General features: G+C 39.5%; 1 protein-coding gene and 1 long non-coding RNA gene across 2 annotated transcripts; both read right to left on the bottom strand.

Annotated features, from left to right (window-relative positions):
* Positions 1-66: 66 nt before the first annotated feature.
* Positions 67-8,220, bottom strand: LOC132761871 (uncharacterized). Its single transcript, XR_009630011.2, has 4 exons — positions 8,151-8,220; positions 7,645-7,743; positions 3,183-3,250; positions 67-416 (listed from the first exon to the last, which is right to left on the bottom strand). It is a non-coding gene; the product is annotated as an uncharacterized lncRNA (long non-coding RNA).
* A 1,788-nt stretch (positions 8,221-10,008) lies between these two features.
* Positions 10,009-20,790, bottom strand: LOC137096730 (uncharacterized). The gene is made up of 5 exons (XM_067466831.1): positions 20,779-20,790; positions 20,218-20,358; positions 19,061-19,261; positions 12,316-12,503; positions 10,009-10,051 (listed from the first exon to the last, which is right to left on the bottom strand). Exons 1-5 carry the CDS (start codon positions 20,788-20,790, stop codon positions 10,009-10,011), a joined length of 585 nt encoding a protein of 194 aa, XP_067322932.1.
* Positions 20,791-21,135: the final 345 nt, after the last annotated feature.

Here is a 21,135-nt window from a genome sequence, read left to right as displayed (position 1 = left end):
AACAGCTGTGTTTATTTAGGCCTTTATTTCTCAAAGAACATTGTGTGTGTGTGTGTGTGTGTGTGTGTGTGTGTGTGTGTGTGTGTGTGTGAATGAATGCAATAATGTGTGCTAATTATGGAACATTTGACTGCTTCACCAACACAAAGCCATATGCCTTGGAGGCAAATATGCAATTTTTAGAGTCACTATTCTCAGTTAATAATACACCTTACATTATCTTTTTCACATATGTACAACTGCTGTATTTCTTCTCCAGTCAGTCTTCATTATCACCATCAACTGGAAGCCAGAAATACTCAATGATTTTCTTGCCCCTTCTGGCTGGCCTTTTCTCCTTCAGTTCAGCAGGGCAACGCCCACCTATTTGAGATTGCCCAGGATTTGAGCCTGGTGCAGTAACTCTATACAAAACCCTATGAAGAAAGAAAGCAACGACAAACTAATACAAAATTTATTTTAAAGTGTATCTCATTTCTCGACTCTAGCCTTCCCCAGACTGGGACCTTCTACATGTTTTGGCTGCAGCTACTATCAGCCCAAGCTGACATGGCCAATAATAAGACACAATGCAGGCTGCAGAACAAAACATTTGGAGGGCACCAAATTGCAAAAGCTGCTCTACTCCAATATATTGTCGAAGGTTTTCATGGCTGGAATCACTGGGTTGTTGTAGGTTTTTTTGGGCTATATGGCCATGTTTTAGAGGTCTCTCTAGAACATGGCCATATAGTCCGAAAAAAACCTACAACAACCTGCTCTATTGCAATTTGCTTCTTTTCAGTTCATGTGTATAAGTCCTCTTTAATATATTTCTGGGATGACAGACAAGCAGTGGTTAACACAGGGGCAAGGAAATAACAACAGAAATAACAGAAATTATGCAGGCTGCAGCTACTCTATACAAACAGATACATACAGGTAAGTGAATCTAAGACATCCAGTGGGCTCCCACTCTGTTCTGGGACATTTCCAAGATGGAGCCCACTGGAGTCCTTCACATGATAAAGGGCTCCATCTTGGAAGCGTCTTAGGACGGAGCCCAGAGAACACAGCCGACTTCCCATGTTCTCATTGCATAGAACAGGAACAGCACAGGGGAAAGCCAGGCAGCGATGCTTTCCCCCATGTGATGGAGAAAGCGGAGGTATGGGGTTTGGGACAAGAGTTTCCCCTGCTGCCCCACAGATTCACCACGCTGCCCAACAAATCCCCCTGTCTGCGTTTGGGACCACCATGTGATGATGATGATGATGATGATGATGATGATGATGATGATGATGATGATGATGATAATAATAGTAACAACAACAACTTTATTTTTATACCCCGCCAACCATCTCCCCTAGGGGACTCGGGGCGGTTTACAAGGGACAAGCCCAAGATTACAATTAAAACACATACGTAAAACACTTCAACCAATTAAAACATCAGATAAAACAAATAACACAATTGAAAGCAATATAAAAACGATACGGCTGAAAGAAATATATCTGAGGTACAGATTCAGTGAGTGCCTAGTCTGCTGCTGCAGAGCAGTCACAATTATTGCCAGTCCTTTTCCCAGTTTATAGTTAATTATAATTATAATATCTATCCCTTCACCAGAAACAGCATTATAAGTTATTCAGTGTCTCTTTAATAAACCACAGATGGACTGCCATCAAACATAGAAGAGCCCTTATCATATTAAAGTAAGGCTGCTTGGAGTGAGATTGCAACTATCATGGCTCTGACCTGGAACCCAAAGTCATTCAATGAAGCTGAAAGATGATTCAGAATTACTTCATAGAATGCATACTTAAACAATAGAACTCACTGTTGACTTGAGTGGCTTCAAAAGGTAACTAGATACATTCATGGAGAATAGGGCTATCAGTGGCTACCAATCAGGACAGCTATATTTCACTTCAGGAACAGATTCCTTTGTACATCAAGTTGCAGAGGAACATAAAATGATCAGAGACACATTACTATTTAAATATCAATGGTATTGAGCACCTACCCAAAAATAAAAAGGATCCCTGACATACTGTCCATGCCATCTTCTATATAACTTCATATGGTCCTTTCGAGATTGTCTTAAATGAATGTTGGTGCCTTAAAGATTAGACCTGGGTCTGGGTATATTTGACCTGCTGATTCCAAAAATGGTCCTGGTTTTTCCCTATGGGATGTAGTTTTTGAAATCCAAAGCATGTGCCATATACCAGCCTTCATCTGCTCACCCATAAGGAATAATCATAACCATATTTAAGAAGCTAGAGCTTATGCAGTCTATCCAATGCAATTGTCTGAATCAGAACTCCAAATAACCCCAGGAACAGGCCTAAAAACGAAGCCAACATGAATTATTTTTGTTGGGCTGTTTAATGGGTGGCTTAAGTCCTAATTAAAGCAAATCTATTGAGTTCATGGGATCTATATAAGAGTTGACTGACCACTCAACAAAACAATTAATTTAATGGGTCCAGTCTGGATGGGGCAAGCAATTGGATGTTAGACTTAGTGTATTGGAGTGTTTTTCATGCAAGATTATTGTTATGAAACTAGGATGACATGCTATGTATTTAATAAAAAATCTGTTTTTCTGAATTGAATGTTATTTATATTCAGTTTACTAAGCAGTTACAACAAAATTGTACTTGGGATAAAAAAAAACAAGCAGAAGAGGTACAGAGAGGGGGGTAGGAATACAATATCACATTCACAACTATGTTTAGCTCTCTTTTGTACTTGAAAAAAGCTAACCTATATAGAATAGGGGTTGGGTAGAAAGGTGAAGCAGGGATCCACTGACAGGTCTATAGAGGGCCCTCAGTATGTTCTGGAGTTTTGTTCCAGGACCCCTCCAGAGATACCAATACTTTGCTCCTATTAACAGTCTCCCAAGACTTACACAGAGACTGCAAGCAAGACTTATAAGTCCCTATTAAAAATAGCAGTGAAAATGGAGCAAAAAATCTGCTAATAATCAAATCCACAAATGTGGAGGGACACCTATATAGCTTGGTTTCTCCTTCAGGCTGTGTAAAGTAAAAAGAAATGCCTTTGCATTGGCATCTTTCCTGGTTCAATTGAGTAAGTATGCCAGTAACCATGTTAAATTTATTACCCGCCAGTTCCTTGGCACAGGCCGTCACTGTAAATTTAAGAGATGGCAAAGATGATCAAAGACCTACCTATCAGTGGTCTTGGCATTTTCTTCATTGTCAGTGCTAGGGATTGAAAAACAGACCTGCTCTCCTTCCTGAAACATAGGCAGAAATACTATATTAGAATAGTCTTATAAACTGAATTATTCAATGATTACTTAAGGACTTGCCCACAACAAAGTGCAAAACTGGCAGGATGACTCACAGGACTTACACTGTGTGTTTGTTTCTGGTAACCTCCTCTTTCTTTTCAAAGTACTGCTGACTTATAAGCAATGTCTGTTTTCACACAGTCACTTTTTAACCTGTGCCCCAAAAGCTGTTCCCCAATTTATATTAATAGTGTTTATGCCAGTCACCCTGAACTGGTATACTTCCGTTAACAAAGTAGATGTGTTCCCGGGCATTGCTTCTTTAGCAGAAAAATTGGTACGAGAGGCAGAAATAACATCAATTACAGTAATAGCTCTTTAAAGAGAGACTTATGAGTGTTACATCGTTAACTCTAAAGGAATTATATCCATTCAGTTCCTTAATGAAATATTTTTACTATGCCATTTGTTCACTCACCTCTACATCCCCTCTCTAAAAACAATATTTTTGTTCACATTTTTACACTTTAGACTTAGAGCTTCCCATGCTTCCATCAAAATTAAAACTAAGGGGTTTTTCCAACTGATTTGAATCTAAGTCCACATAAATTGGGCCCCATAGTGTTTAAAAAACATCTTTCAGGAAAAGATTTCCAAAGTTACAAAGAAATGTTTCGGTCAATCCCTAGCAGACATACACAATTCTTTGCTTGCTCCACCATTAACATGGATATTCCCAATATTCCCAAATGATTTGCATGCCATCTGTTAAAAATTCCCTTAACACTTGGCAACTACTTGTCTGTGCCCAGCCATAAATCCAACTCTAACCCTACTATCTCCAAGTAGAATTAACTCCACTGGACAAACAAAGATGGCTCAGGGTGAAGATATTTTTTGTTTTGTTTTTCCTGATTCCAGATTTCACAAAAATGTTTTAACTATTGTATATAAAACTATTGGACTGATTACTCCAGCCTCTCCATTCCACTAGTGCAAATATTCCACAGAGTCAGAAGCTTTCTGTGATTCAAGTCTTCTATCCTCAGTGGACACATTTGGATCCCTTTGTATTCAGACTCAACCATCAAAGCTGTGTATTGCATAATACCTTGGGGTCCTTACTATGGAAAACATCACAAAGAATGCTTGCACTTCAGAATTTGCTGCTTCAACAATGAGCATGTCCTTTTTCTGACATTTAATGTTTCATAACAGTTTTTTTTATTATTATGCAAGGATAGCTGTTGTTTGCAAGTCACTGTTGGATACCTTAAAATATCCACACTTGAAGGAGAAGTCTGTATCGTGTAAATCATACATTCTTTTGTCTGATTGCAATTCCATGGTAATAATAGATCAAGCATTGCTGAGATACAAATAATTAATCTATTCCCAGCTATTAAAATATGATTCAATAGAATCCTTAGAGTGCAATTTTATTTAAAAATTCCAAATGTAAAGTGTCATAAATTGCCAACAATTTAATAATATTTGTTAATTTAACATGGCTTTTCCATCCTCAGTAAGTTAATCATTCATACTGCCAAAGTTGATTCAGTTATGACAGTGCACAGATTCATATTTGGTAAATGTATTCAGATCTTGTCTGCGTCTTTATAAAAAGAGTTAGATTCCACAGTAGATGATAAACAGATCTCTTTCATGAAGGACAGAGTAGGCATGAGGGCTGCCCACACAAAATGCTGTGCCTGTTTCCTTTCATTTCTGGTGTCATTATTCATGGCTATTCCAGCCAATGAAAATAACATTTAATACAAAACACTTCTGGCATTTTGTCACATGGACTTAGAAGTATACCATTGTCTCTGTCTATTGACGAAGCTGCACTGCTACTAAGGTACCAGTGGTCTGTAAGTACTATCTTCTCCAAATTGCTTTTCTGTGGAATTATTTTATTTTATTTTTATTTGGCCTCTCTGATTACCCAAGACTCAAGGTAAAATCTTATTAAGTGTCTAGAGAGAAATTTTCCATCAGCCATAAAATGCTGAATCACCCTTAAAATGTGTTCCAAATAGTGGAAGGAAATTAAACCCTGGAGGGCCCATGAGGTCACAAAACCAACCATCGGGGCCACATACAGCCTACAGGCCTTACTTTGCCCATCTCTTCTATTTCAGGACACACAACACTATTGGTTATCCTCCGCTCCTTCCTGCTCTTGCTTTCTCTCTTTTTGTCTCTTTCTGTTGTGAATATGTACCTTCAGGTTTAACTGTCAGCTTATGGCAACCTCAAAAATAGCCCTCCTTTCCCTGCCTTGCCTGTCCCCCAACTATCCCACCATGCCTACCCTGCGATTTTAATGCAATTTTGTAAAATAAAAATCAATAAAAATATTTTAAAAAATGTTTTCAAAGTTTTGTCTTCTGAGATACAACTTATAGTACCCAGTATCCATTAGTGAGGTTCTATCCAACTACTAACCAGGAAGTTATGATTTTCCAATCCAAGGCCTCCTAACAATTAAAGCCATGGGAGTCCTGTGCCATATTCAACCTGGCAGCTCTACTGAGCCAGCACACCCTTCTCTGTGAGCTCCACAATTCATGGATCTGGTATTCCAGTCATTACAGCATGGCTGGCGCCATAAACTCTTATGGAGAAGTGTCCTGCTCCAAGCCAATGGCTTATCTTTTCAAACAATATCAATGGGAGCTTCAGGACCACAGGATGAAAACCTTCAGGCGGGTGTCTGATATTGGACTCTTTCAGACAACACAATTATAATGCTACGATTCCAGTTTAGCTGCCATGGCTGCATCTTGCATAATCATGGGGTTTGTAGCCGGATAAAACACTAGAGAATTGTAAATGCCCATTCTCAAAATGCTAATCCCAAGATTTCACAGGATGTTGCCAAAGCAGTTGAAATAGAACCATAGTACTATAACTGTGTGGTGTGAAAGCACTTCGAATTTGCTCATCAGAATCTTCTAGGTGCTGCAACATCTAACTTGTATTGCTGCCCTCCCCACGCTGGCTTCAAAACATGAAAGATAAAGAAGAGGAGGAATTGCATTTCACCTATTAATAAAACATACAAAAACCCAAACACTTTCTTCCCAACCCCAGGTACTGTGCGTCTATCCTTCTGCCCAGGCATGTAGCTGGGGGGGGGGGGGGAGGCTTGAGGGGTTTCAGCCCCCCCCCCCCCCGAAATTCTCAGGGTGGTTCGCAAAAAGGTCTTACTGGTACACTATTTAAACTGTTATGTTTATTCATATCATGATCTGATCACCATGCTCAATATATCCCACATGCATGGGGGTATTGGGGTAACGATATAAAAGGTTTGCTAGGGTAGATCCTCAGCCACCCCCCTGAATCAAACTCAGCCCCCCCCCCCTCCGAATCTAAATCTTGGCTACTGGCCTGTTCTGTCAGAATAAGTCTGTACTATACATTTTGTTTCCCAAAGGAAAACCATCTCATACTAGCATATCTATTGTTTCATTATGCCGTAAAGTGAATTTCCAACTTAATGGAATCAGTGCAGTTGCAAGGGAAGCACCAGCCACAGGGTTGGTAAAAACCGTGCCCACTGGACTCTACATGGCATCCCTTTGCCAAAGAGGCCCAGAGGGACTTAGATTTCTAACTTAGACAGTGTGTATTACCCAGTAACTATGTACAATATAAGCTGCCTTGCCTGTCAGGTCACTAAGGGAAGAAATTGCTTAGAAACATTTTGCTTTTTTAAACATACTGTAATTTTAGATTATTTGGCTGTTGCTCTTATGTGCCCTTGAGTTGACTCCAGTTTATGCAACCTTATTTTAGTGTTTTCCTGGGAAGGTTTACTTCGAAAATTTGATATTGGCTTCCTCTTGGGCTGAAAGGGTAACTTGCCCAAGGTGGGTTTCAATGCCAAGCAGGGATTTCAATTATGATCTCCTGATGCAGAGTTTGCCATTCAAATCCTCTATTTGAGTTACTTACGTAGAATAAAACAATTGCATCTCTTATGCCTAGTAAAGTAAAATGATGTTCCAATTTAGCTCATATATTATTCATGCTTATTGCTGCTATGATCTTTTTCCATTTCCTCTGCAAGGCTGTGGCTGGAAGGTTTCATACTTTCTGGAGGCAATATAGAACAGGATCAACACTTGGAAGTTACTTTTAGACTACAATGTTCAAAATCCCTAGGTAGCTTTCTGGTGATGCTGGGATTTGTCACCCAAAAGGCAATTTTGCCAAGTTTGGATTAGATGGCTGGTCCTTGAGTCATGGCTTGATACGGAGATGCAATTTCGGTCTATACAAATTCTTACAGACATGACATTTTCAATTTGTGACATATCTAGCAGAAAGAAGATTGGTGCCCTCACTACTGCTATTCCAGCAGAAAGTGACTCCACGTTTCTTACCACAAATCTCTGGAGAATTCCTTCTTCATTTCTCAGGGCTGTGATGTGTTCATTGCTTTCACTGATACATAAGAAATAACTCTTCATTTTCACTTGGCACTAAGAAGACAAAGAGAGAAGACAGAGTGTTGGTATGGGTGATGTTTTATGCAAAGTGAAACCCTGGGAAAATATTAAGCCAAAAAGGCATTTTGTACCATCTGAAACAAAAAAATGAAGCCAAATAAAGCACATAGGTTGCACACATAAGGAAAAACTGTCACACAGCTGTGTGGGAAAACTGTTCCCAGTCATCATGACTATCAGTGATGGGCTTGAAAGAGTTGCAGTACTGCATAAAGGATAATCACACAGCACTTAAAACTGCTGAAGTATTTTACCTTGTGTACAACATTCCCTAGACAAGAGTTCACACAGTTTTGGTTATGATTATATTGAATTAAATCTTCTTTTACACAAATGGGCTGAATTTAATCTTGACTATTTTTGCATCTGGGTGATGTTACCTGAGTGGACCAGACCTCAAATTAGGACAGGGGAAAACAACGAAGTAAGAGGGGCTTTTTGCTAAAAGGACTCCTGGGAAGTAAGCAATTTCCAGCTGCAGGAAAGGCATCCTTTATTCCACTGAATCCATCTGTTTCCCTCCCCCCCCCCCCCCCCACCCGTCAAGCTGTTTCCTTTAAGAAGGGGTGGTGGGGATTAAACTATAGGCTGGAAATTGAAAAGCCTGGTGTGCACAGCTGTATAGATCAAGAAATGGCTATGGCATTCCATCCATCCAAAAACCCAATTGAAACTGAAAAAACTGTATACTTCCAATTTTGTTTTCAGGGCAGGGAAGTCTATTTCAAAAGATGTTATAATCTTTCAAAGTGCAATACAACATATCAATGGAAGATAACTTTAAAAAAGGCATACCTGAACTGTGTATAGTATTTATTTTATTTATTTATTTACTGCATTTTTACCCCACCCTTCTCAACCCCCGGTAGCAAACCCTGTATCTTGACTAGGGCTTATTTATTTATCGTGTCAGGAGCAAACAGTTGTATTGTATTTTTTTAAAAAACACAAAGTTTTCAAATTTGGCATTCTATTAAATGTCTTTTGACTAATAGCTGGCCACTTGGAGTGCCTCTGGTGTTGCTATAAGGCAGTCCTCTATTGTGCATGTGGCAGGACTCAGGTTGCATTGTAGTAGGTGGTCTGTGGTTTGCTGTTCTCCACACTCGCATGTCATGGACTCCACTTTGTGACCCCATTTCTTAAGATTGGCTCTGCATCTCGTGGTGCCAGAGTGCAGTCTGTTCAGCGCCTTCCAAGTTGCCCAAGAGGGAGTCTCTTATTTGGTATCAGCCATTGATTGAGATTCTGGGTTTTTAGCCTGCCACTTTTGGACTCTTGCTTGCTGAGGTGTTCCAGTGAGTGTCTCTGTAGATCTTAGAAAACTATTTCTTGATTTAAGTCGTTGGCATGCTGGCTGATATCCAGACAGAGGATGAGCCAGAGATGTCACTGCCTAGGGCTGACAACATACTACATGACTAGGGCTGTAGGACAACATGACTAGTGTTGCAGCACCTAAAGAGTCTCACAAACACTTTCTGGTAAAATATTTTTGGGTCATGAATATGTGAAATTGTGTATAGTGAGTCCATGGATAAGGGGCTTGCAGTGTATATTTTTGACCATGGTACATACAGTTTTATTTTTTTCAACATGGTACATACAGCTTTATTTTGCCTTTTTGATTTGTCCTCTTCTTGGGAATGCAGAAGCTCTGCCAAAGCATTATATTTCTTCGTCCATGCCTCGCACTGCTTTTCCTTCTCTCCTTTGTCACATTCTAGCAAGCGCTTCGCCCTTTCAGCTTCATAATGCAGTAAAGTTGCTTTCTCTAAAGCTTCTTCAGCAGCTTCAATTCGGCATCTTTGAGAGATTTCACTATTAAAGTAGACACAAAGAGGAGGAAAGTCAAATTGAGTAGAGAAAGACAGTTAAAGAATGATCAAAATCAACAACAAATTTCAAGATGCAAATAAATGCCACAATATAGTTTCAAAAGCATAATGCCTATTCTTTAATCTACCTTTTGACTGACTAGGAGCACTTATTAATATTTATTATTTATTTATTTCTATCCTGCTTTTCTCCCAGATCAGGACACAAAGCGACACTTCTATATTACTTTATTAAATTTCAGTTGTGTTTTTCCCCTTTCTTGCTGATGACACATCCTGGTTTAGAATCCAAATAGCTTCAGTGGAATCAGATGGAGAAAACCTGGGTATCATCAATATATTAGTAAATTTAACATACTAATTAACTAGCATGGAGAATGAGATGGAAGTCCGAGAGGCTTCACAAGGCAGCAGCCATAAACAGCACCATCTCCTTATCATCCCTACAGAAAATTCCAAAGCTATTACCAATCAGGCTTCCAAGGCCCATTCTTGAAAAGCGGGTCAGTCAAACAATCAAGTTAACAAAACGCAGCGCCTAGTCACGAATCAAGGAACATGAAAGGCAGTGCAGACTAATTCAGCTAGAGAAGTCAGCCATAGTAGAGCACCCAATGAGCCAACCTGGACACAGCATTTTATTTGAGAACACAGAAATGCTGGACCACTCTAACAACCACCATGTCAGACTACACAGAGAAGCCATTGAAATCCACAAGCATGTGGACAATTTCAACAGAAAGGAAGAAACCATGAAAATGGACAAAATCTGGCAAAATCTGGCTACCATTAAAAAAAACTGGTTACCAGTAAATAAAAGGCATAAACAAAATCTGGCTACCAGTAAATAAAGAGTAACACTCAAAAAACACCTCCCAACAAAGGATTCCCCCTGGCAGGAAGCAGCCAGGCTTTGAAGCTGCAAGACCATTCAATGCTAATCAGGGTGACCAATTGCAACATTCATACCTGCCTCAAGCAGACAAGAGTTCTTTCTCCCATCCTGGCCATTCCACAGCTATATAAACCTCAACTGCCTAGTTTCCAACAGACCTCACACCCTCTGAGGATGGCTGCTATAGCCATCAGGAGTGAAATATCAGGAGAAAATGCTTCTGGAACATGGCCATACAGCCTAGAAAACTCACAGCAGCCTAATCACAGTTAATGGCTATAGAAAGCAACAGAGAAGCCAAAAAGACCAACAAGAACACCCCTTATCTAGTTCCCATCATCCACAAAGGCAAATATGACCATCTCTATCCAAGATAGGCCTGAAGCCAATGATGGAATAGAAATGAGTCTGATACTCCATCTCATCCAGAGACACCTCAAAATGAAATACCAAAAAATATGCTGCCCAAAAACAGAAACATGGGAAGGATTTAGTTTTACCACTGATTGGGATCACATCTTATTGCAAAGACAGATGTATTACCAGTCAGCCCACTTTGTCATATTCATAAGCCAGAACAGGCAAAGGTCAGGCATACATATGGTGGGTTTCACCTCTCTAGGGATCCTGTCTGCATCCTCAGGCTACATAAACCGAAAGGCATCCATTATAAATGGACAGGCAGAATCCATTGTTTTGGTGTCTCTGCTGCATCAGTACCCATAAATTAGCTATAGCTGCGGAAGCGGTAACATCATGTGCATTTATTCCAAGATTAAAATCAGCCATGCATTCTGAATAATGCACAAGCCTTAGAGCAATTGCAGAGAGAAAATTTGGCAACCGTTTCTGTCTAAAGCAAAACAAAGCAAAAACACATTTACTTAGATTTATAGCCTTACCCATACTAAAGAAGAGCAATAAAAGCAAAAACCAATTCATGAAAACAACGTAGGAGTTTATATTGTTTTCGTTTCTTGAATGATATTGGCATCTTTTCTTGACTTTAACCCTGAGCCCTAAAGGCCAACACAAACAGAGAGATCAGGTGACATTTGAAAAAGATTATCTGGCTCAGACTTTGGAGAATTTAGGCAGGAGTGGTTGTCTTTCTTTGTGTCCTTGCTGAATAAATCTGATCAAGAGATTGTTCCCATTGGATCTCATAGAACATAAATAGGAGGGAAGAGTTAATGCTAGGAGTGTCTACTAAAGCTTTTAAAAGGTAAATTATGTATCATATTTTTAAGATGAAGGGAGAAAAGGGAGGATGGGGCAGATTTTATGAAATGGGTGGCAATAAACCATAATCATACTAAATCAGTAAGGTAAAGCATTAAATGAAAAAAATAATTTTATACCACTGTTAAGCCCCCAGTGGTGCAGTGAGTTAAACCCCTGAGCTGCTGAAATTGCTGACCAAAAGGTCACCGGTTTGAATCTGGGGAGCAGGATGAGCTCCCGCTGTTAGCCCCAGCTTCGCCAACCTAGCAGTTCAAAAACATGGAAGTGTGGGTAGATCAATAGGTACCGCTCCGGGAGGAAGGTAATGGTGCTCCATGCAGTCATGCTGGCCACATGACCTTGGAGGTGTCTACAGACAATGCTGGCTCTTCACCTTAGAAATGGAAATGAACACCAACCCGCAGAGTCAGACACGACTGGACTTAATGTCAAGGGAAAATCTTTACATTTTTACCTTAAGATTTAGAGCTCCTTTGGAAATATGTAGATGTCTACAATGAAATAAACTGTTGCTTTCTGGGATGGGAGAGCCCCATTCCTTTAAAGACATCTAAATTAAAATCTTACTTTTCTTTACACTTAGAGATCTCTTCTATTGTTCTTTTCAGTTTCTGCTTTAGTTCATTCCTTTCATGCTCCAAATATCTTTTTTCTTCGCGGATGACTTCTCTCTCCATTGTTATTCTCTCTAGTTTCATCTGACTTTCAAAGTGACTCTTTTCCACTTGTGCTAAGAGCTGCTGCATTTCTGTTAACTAAAACAAAAAAGTGTGAGTTTTTTTCCACCAGCCCAACAACTAAGCAGAGAGAAAAGAGAGGATAAAAAGATGCAAAGGAAGAGTTTCCAAGCAGGGAAAGAATCTTTGGGAAGCGAAGGAGTGAAATCTAATATACCCTTCAGCTCAGAAGAAAGCATCAAGATAAAGTCTGCAGTTTTAACTCTAGATTGCTATAGTAGTCATTTTATAAAATTCTACATTGCTACAGCAGTCCCTTTGTCTTTTGTATACACCTGTCCCATCACAGATCATCATCACCAGTACTGGAAACTGAATTCTCTTGTGTATTAAGCTACTGACTCATGGAGCTGTAACGCCAAATAATTCTGAGCCATCTGTCTACGAAGCCTGTTCCCATCCATGGGGTTGAGGTGAGACAAGACTCCAGACAGGGCTGACTGGTTTGGAATGCAGAGCGAAGCAGTTGCCTCACGTGGCATTTGCCGGGAGGGAAAGCAAAACTATAGAGGAGAGAACAGTGCCAAAGGCTGACATTGTCCCCATGAGAATCCTAACCTCTCAAATGAAATTTAGTCTCCAGATTTTTAGCAATGCAGACTAAAACAATGGCAATCGTTTCATACCTAGTTTTCTTCTGTATCTTGCATTTACATTCACTTGTTAACTTTGGATGCCGAAACTGTATTTCTAAATGTTTAGCCAAGGCTTTAGGTTATTGAAATGCTTCAATTTTGGGGACTGAAGGAAAAATTTGTTTGGAGGACTAGAGTTCTTATTTGGAGGGATGATGCCCTCATTTTGCCCTTCCTGCTGTACACTTATGTCTACACTCTCATCCCCAAATTAATGTGCTGCCTTCAGGGACAGTGAAATACTCTGTCCCATTTCTACCACTGAAGAAATAGTTGACTGCTCAATCAGTCTGCTTTTTTACATGAAATGGAAAGGGATGCCATTTTTTTCACCTTGGACAGTGATAATTGGCCTTTGGCTATTATAGATTACTTTTAAAAACAAGCACTTTAAATGTTATTTATTAAATTAATTAATAAATGTAATATGTTAAGGCAGGCATGGGCAAACATTGGCCCTCCAGGTGTTTTGAACGTCAATTCCCACAATTCCTAATAACCGGTAGGCTGTTAGGAATTGTAGAAGTTGAAGTCCACAACACCTGGAGGGCCAAAGTTTGCCCATGCATGTTCTTAGGACTCCCACAGTAATTAGCACCACAATGGTTAAAAGTAACTTGTTATAAAAAGTAGCTACATTTTAAAACTTCTTGCATACTATAAAACAGATTTGATTGATAAAGCCCACTAGCCTGTTGTACAAAGCACAACAGTCTGCTGTCCGTTGTTGTTGCCACTGCAACACTCACATCAGAGCATAATGCAGGAGTCAGCACTCGAACTATGTGGTATTTCTTCTCCTCTGCTTTGTGAGGCTTGAATCCTGTCACTATAAAAGTAGCAAGACTGTTCCAATTACATCACAAAAGGAAAAGTACTGTCCTTCATTAAGTTACAATCATAATTTACTTTAATCTTTGATGATGTGAACATGAAAATAATCACAAATGACAAATTTTGAGTAAGGTCTCATGTATTAATTAATTCCATCCTTTCACTGCCTGTTCTATGGCTCTTTCCTGTAGAGTTGGGAGTCTATGAACTGGCCAGGGTGTCAACCTGCTCAATGACAAGAGGGTGCCTTAAACATTAGGCAATATGTTAAAACTGTTAATGACCTTTTAATGGTTTGAAAATATAATAGAAATTAAAATATATTACTCCATGCAACTAAGATTTGTGTTGTATTACTGTTTTAATAAAAATCAATACAGTCGTTTTTATATTTAAAAATATAATAACTAGCTCTGAAGAAAAAAAAACCTGATTTGGGTTATGCAAGGCCAATGCATATATTCTGCAGGCTCATATCTTTTGTGGGTGGGCCCCCTTTGTCTCTTGGCAACCAATATTTTTAAACCCAGTCCACCAGTAGTTCTCACTGCCTTGTGAGCTTATATGTTACTATATTGGCATCATTGTCACCTCTGGGCAAAGGAATAGTATTTCTAACAGAAGACTCCAATAAACATTTTTTTGTCACATTCAAAAGGTTCATTTTAAAATACCAGCTCCTATGTCAGCTAATGATACATTTGCAAACAGATAAAACTGCTCACTAATACAAGTTGAGTATCTCCTATCCAGAAAACAATAAATCCGAAATACTCTAAAAGCCAAAACTGTTTGCCACTAGATGCCCATTTCCACCTTTAGAGAAAGAGGATTAGACACAAATCTGGTAATTATTAATATCATTATTATTAACTTTATTTGTACCCCGCTAGCATCTCCCGAAGGACTCGATGCGGCTTACAAAGGCCAAGGCCTCAATACACAACATAACAATACAAAACCTGAAGCAAATTAAAAACAATTACAGCAATATTAAACAACAAGCAATAAACAATACACTAAGACACAATAAAACTGGGCCGGGCCAGAGTAATGGGTACAGAATTAAAAGTGCTGATGTGACAGGTGGTATATAAGGATTATAGGGTAAGTGCAGTGTGCAGTGTGCGGCAATCTTAATTCTGATAAAGTGCTTCTGGGACTTGGTATTGGAGATTTCCTATTCTGGAAAGGCACATCGGAACAGCCAGGTCTTCAAGTTCTTTCTAAAGACTGCCAATGTAGGGGCCTGTCTAAGATCTTTGGGGAGGGTGTAATGCTGAGTTTTTCCCCAAGGAGCCCTGAAAGGGGAAAGAGAAGAGGGGAAAGTTCCTGTGGAAAAACTCTGCTTATACAATACCTTAATTACAACCTTAGCACCTTAGATATCTCAGGTGCTTCTATGCTTTCTTTATGCCCAACCAATGATGGGACATGACAGGCACCCTGGAAACAAGCTAATTTGCTAAAAGGTGGACAGTGTGATGGCAAATGAAGAAACTTTCTGTACAGCCTCCTGGCTAGTACAGCCACAGTTGCCACAGAGTCTGAGACATGTACCTCTCCCAGCCGCTTCCAAATGGCATATGCGGTGGGCAAACTGCAAACATGGATCAGCTGCTCATTGTCCACTCCATGGACAAGGATTGCCTTGGCCCTCTCCTGGGCTCTCTGCTCCTCTGCTGTAGGGACTTGTGGTAATGGGTTTGAAATGCAATCCCACAGAGATTCCCTCCTCAGGTAACGTTCTATGTGAACCTTCCACATGGAGTAATTACTGCCATTTAACCTGGCAACAGGAAATGCTGCCAATTTCACTCCTGGATCCATCTTCCAGAGTAAAGTCCCAAAATAAGAGTAAAGACAAAAACTATGGTCTTTGCAAAAATAAGGCTAGGTTAGGGCTGGGCCCATAACCTGTTACACAGCATGTGTTTTATTCCAGAGTCCTAACACCCAAAAACCCAGATGCAAAATAGTCTTAGACCAATAGTCGAAGTAAACAGAAAATCTTTACTCTCTTAACTTTGCAGAGATGAAGCAAAACTGGCAATGCTTGCACATAAAAATCAGCAGTCCAACAAATTTACACAGCCATAAAATAAAGCATCTTCTAAGCAGCAAATGGGAAATCAAAACCTGAAGTAAATAGCCATTTCACCATCAGCATCTCCTGCTGGTACTCCACACTGGTGAAACAGAACTCCAGCAGCAGCCCACCAGAAATCCAACACCCACCACACTGTATTCAAAAACCTCAAGGGGCCAAGTTATAGCCCTTGGGCGTGGCACAAGATTGCTGCTTAACCTACTTAGTCAGCTGAACAAGATAATTACAAACAATAAGGTTTTTCTTCACACATATACTTGTGTCCTGCAAGGACTTACCATAACACATTGGATATCTGCCTTTACCTTTGCAAAATGCTCCCCATTTTCCCCCTGTTCTCTTTCCCCCAAAAAGGGCTTATTGAGGAAAAACTTAGATGGACATGTGACTATCTCCTTTACAACACTATTCCTCATTCACTAGGAATATACCAATACAGGTATTCCAAAATCTAAAAGCTTCTGATTACAAACATTTCAGGTAAGGAACACTCAACCTTTAGTAGCAAAATCAAAGCAAATTTTACCGAAGCAGATGGAAATGTCCCAAAAAGTAACCTTATAGAAGAAACTGAAATTAAAACTAAATTGCCTTCTACTTCAATCTGTTTACCTCGAATTGACACTGTTTGTATGAGGTAACCCTTGTGTCGAAAGGGAACTTTCCTACTTGTCATTCAGTGATGAGATACATCTTATCTCTTATTTGCAACCATCAACAGTATCATTATCGTTTTCTCATTCATTTTTAATTTGCAGTAGTAAAAAACTGCATTGTCTATCACTCACCTTAAGGAAAAGGGATACTTTGCTTTGTGACATGAAACACCAAATTGGTAGGGAAGGTTTCTAAAGCAAGAGGGCTTTCGCAGGAGAAAGTCTTTAAGAACAAGCCAAGTGGTACTGCATGGTTTTGGGAATTGTTTTTAGAAAATTTTAACAAGTTTTAATCATTGTAATATTTAATTCTATTTTACAAGCGTAATATCTACATTTTGCAAGTATCTAAACTGTAATTTTTAAGGTTGTGAGACACTTTGGTTCTCCGTTCTGAGTGAAAAAGAAGGAGGCTAAAACAGATGTGATCCAGGCAGGGCTGTAGCCAGAAAAAAAACTCAGGGAGGGTTGGTTGAAAATTTCGGGGGGAGGGGGGTTGAATATTTCGGGAGGTGTTTTGAAAATTTGGGGGGTAGGGTCACACTGAAGCAAAGAGCACAGCAGGGGGCAGAGCAGCCTTCAATAGCCTGCAGCTCCGTCCCTGTCAACCACCTCCACCAAATCTGGCCTCCTTAATGAGAGCATTCAACACCCCCCCCCCAACTTGGTTGCTTCACTACATCGGCTATTGCTGCAAGTGAATAAATTGTCAATATTTGCTTGAGATGGTGCTTGCAGTTCTGGAGGGAGTCTTAATTTTTGCGTCTCATAGACTTCGCATGGGGATTGGGTTAACCAGCTAAAATTCATGAGTAAACCAGGGTTTTTTTAACCTGAAAATTTTCGGGGGGGGGGGGGTTGAACCCCTAACCCCCCCCCCCCTCGCTACAGGCCTGGATCCAGGAGTTCTATCATCCAGTTATCTCAAAGCTAATTTCAAATTTAACAAGAAAGCATTTCATCTTTTCCTTATACTCTTTTGTCCAAACTAAATTGAGCTCCAAAACTTTGTAACAGAAAAATGTACTGATATTTATATTGTGTTTGTGTTTTTTATGTTGAGTATCAAAAATTGCTGCAGCTGTAGAAAGGGAAGGTTTAACCTCTATATCCACTCACATGCACACAACTACTTTAATTTTTTTAAACTACTCCAACACCACATTTATGGTATTTCAGCTCTCATTAATTTGTAATGCAAGGCAAACGAGATAAAGAAGGACATAATCAAGACAAGCCTGACCAGATTTACCTCAATTTGAAAAAAAACCTGAATTCAGCTGGTATGATAGCATTTTTGCTATATGTCCTGCTAGGCATGGGGTGACAAAAGAATGAGTGAACTGATTCAATATCTAGGTCTATTTGGCTATATATGGCTGCAACCAGTATCAACTATAATCATGCCCCTATTTTCCTTTGCAAAATGTTTGCATGCATGAACCCTTCAAAGGAGAAAACATACTAGATCCACAAACCCCAACATTCATCCTGAAACAAGGCTGGATTGAGACATTTCACTAGCAAATAACAACATGGTTGCACAAGCCCAGCCTTTCCCCTTAGTTCAGCATATGGCCACTATGCTCGGCTACTGGTTGCTGGTGGTTTTTGTTTTTATGATGTTTTGTATCTGTATTTTTACTGTGTTTTTATTTTAATCTCTGTTTTACTGGGCTTGGTCCCCATGTAAGCCTCCCCGCGTCCCTTCAGGGAGATAGTGGCAGGATACAAAAATTAAGTAGTAGTTGTTATTGTTGTTGTTGTGTCCCTTCTATGAACTTTAAAAAATTAATTTAAGGTTAATCTTTCCACTCACAAATTTACTTGCATTTTTCATCCCCGACAAATCCTAAAGGCTGTTCCTGGGGAAAAACAGATTTTTGCATATCTTGGAATTGCAACAGAGTTTGGAAAAAAAAACTGTGTTTTTAAGGTCCTCCTTCATATCCCTCCAATGCCGATGCTTCTAAAAAACCTTCCAGCTAGACAGGAGGAGTGAAAGTGTGTAAAAAAGTAAGATATGTCTCTCTTCATTGTTATTGTGCATACACCCATCTGCTGTACATCCAGAAGCATATGTAAACTGATATTTAAACACTGCCAATGGAGAAGGTTGTTCAACTACTCTGAAAGATACCAGGCTAATTTATGGAGTGAAAGAACAGGCTGCGTGTCATACACAAAAGCCCAATGGATTCCAGATGAACTGCTACCTGAGCCAGCCTTGCTCTGAGATGTAAATTAAAGTTTAATCAATGAACCAAATCAAGTGGCTAATTAGCTGGCAGCTCCATTTTTCAAAAGGCGGTTTTTTATTTATCCAAAGCTAATGAATACCTTTCTCTTCAGCTGCTGGATTTCTTCTTTTAAGTGGACATTCTCCAGTTGGACTGCTTCCTGCTGCTCTTGACACAACTTTTCCTGAGCTTCAGCCTCAGCTCGGTCCTTCTCAGCCTCTGCTTGGGCCAGAGAAGCTTCCTCAGCAAGCTTGGAGTACTTTGCAACACTTTGCTGAGAGGCATTTAGTTTGTGCTTCAGCTGCATGAAAGCCACAAGATGAGAGTAGGAGAAAAGTTAAGCTATAGTGTCAAGAATGAGGTTTTTTAGACTTAGGACTTTATCAAACCAGCCTGCTGTTTCATAACAATCATAGTATAGGGAATAGAAACTTTTCAGTTTCAGATAATTCACTATTGCATTAGCGCAATGGTGCTGCTCTGGTATCCATGGTCCCATGATCCATCTTTTCCTCAGGCATCATAACCTTCCCTTCCCTCACATTGTCCTACCCAGTGTGGCTTCTGTTATTGTTTTTGTTGTTTTTATTGCAATTTTGTAATACCTTTTTAAAAGAAGAGACCAGAGAAGAAACTGGAAGGTATCATAGCATCACAGAATTGGAAAAGACAACAAGGGCCACTCAGTCCAACCCCCTGCCATGCAGTCCAACTGGAATGAAAGCCACTTGCTTGGGAATAGTAGGGGGGGGGGAAGGAAATGAGGAGAATCATGCTCACTGACACCACATGGCTGTAGGCACATCAAAACAGAAGCAGAAGAGACCTATCACATTTTATTTATTTATTTATTATTCAAACTTATATGCCGCCACTCCCCTGGGGCTCGGAGCAGCTTACAAGAAAGCCGTATAGGGAGGTACATATTATTTTCTTCAACCAAGTTATTTATCAATGAAACAGACATGTGACTAATCTAGACGTAAATCTGTGCTGCGTAAATTGGACCTCGAAGTTAATGCTTCCGATATTTTTATCCTTGCCATGCGATAGGAAAGGCGAGCATATCAGCCCGTGTGGAATTAGTCTAATTATCATCACAGTAGATCATATTCAATCTGAACACAAAATGAATGTGTTAACAAAGCTATGATAGCCAGCCCACAACACAGAAATTTTATTCTGTACAATGTAATTGGTTCAATATTTCAGGGTCACCTAAAACAATACAACGGAGTCACCCAATTATTTCAATACCTCTTTAACAGCAGCTTGCAGTCGGTGGTTCAAATTTCTGAGGTTTCTTATGCCCAGTTCATTTTCTGATTTCATAACAATTCTTTCCAGATGTAGCTCATTTAACAAGCACTTGTTCTGCTTCTTCAAGTCTTCACATTCCTGAAGAGGGAAATATAGGTCTTGTCTTAATATAATTCGGAGCACTTTCAGCAGCCATTTAATCCAAATTCAACAATTTTGGAATTATTACTATGTGAGTCAATCTACTTTTTTATGAAGTGGGGATGGAAGCATGGGGAGTAGTTCAATGTTCTTCTTCCAATGCAAATCTTCATGTTTGTTTGTTGCTCAGCCTTATTATTTTAATTATTCAAATGCCATGTATTTTAATTGTGTTATTTCTTACTTCTGTTTTTGCTGGGCTTTTCTCCCCATGTAAACCGCCCCAAGTTCCTTTTTTTTTTAAAGTTGATTTTATTGGTTTTCAACATTAGTAGACATATAACAATACATTGACACATAATACAAGTGCACATGACAAACTACAACACATGACAAACATGACAAACGACATATTACCAAACATAACATGTTACCAACATAGCATAGTTTTCGTACATAGCATTAACTTGGTACGTATATATATATATATATATATAATTATTCGTGTTCCTTATTATTCCCTCTAGTCCTTCCCCCTTGATTAATCTTGCTTAATACCTGGTTTAATTAATTTCTTATTGTTCTTTTTCCCTTTTTACCTCCCCCCCCCCTTCACTTCTTCCTTGTCAGTGGTAAGAGATCGTAAAGGACAATGTTGAGGGGGTAGGGGAAACGGGTTCGCAGGGGATCAGAGTTTCTGGCTCTAAATAAGGGATACATTAAGATATTTAAAGCCTTAGGATTGAGTTACCTGGGGAGGGGGGAAATTGTGAG

The sequence above is a fragment of the Anolis sagrei genome, chromosome 1 (genome assembly GCF_037176765.1).
Source record: "Anolis sagrei isolate rAnoSag1 chromosome 1, rAnoSag1.mat, whole genome shotgun sequence".
Lineage (NCBI taxonomy): Eukaryota > Metazoa > Chordata > Lepidosauria > Squamata > Dactyloidae > Anolis > Anolis sagrei.
Note: the sequence above shows the minus strand (reverse complement) of the source record. Positions and strands in the feature narration are given on the sequence as shown.

Bases quoted from the DNA above. Each gene is read 5' to 3' on its own strand.
- LOC137096730 (XM_067466831.1), bottom strand. The intron at 19,262-20,217 runs GTATTGAAATAA...GCTTTCATGCAG, and splicing joins TGCAAGCTGCTGTTAAAGAG to CTGAAGCACAAACTAAATGC. The intron at 10,052-12,315 runs GTAAGATTTTAA...AATTTTCTGTAG, and splicing joins ATCTCTAAGTGTAAAGAAAA to GGATGATAAGGAGATGGTGC.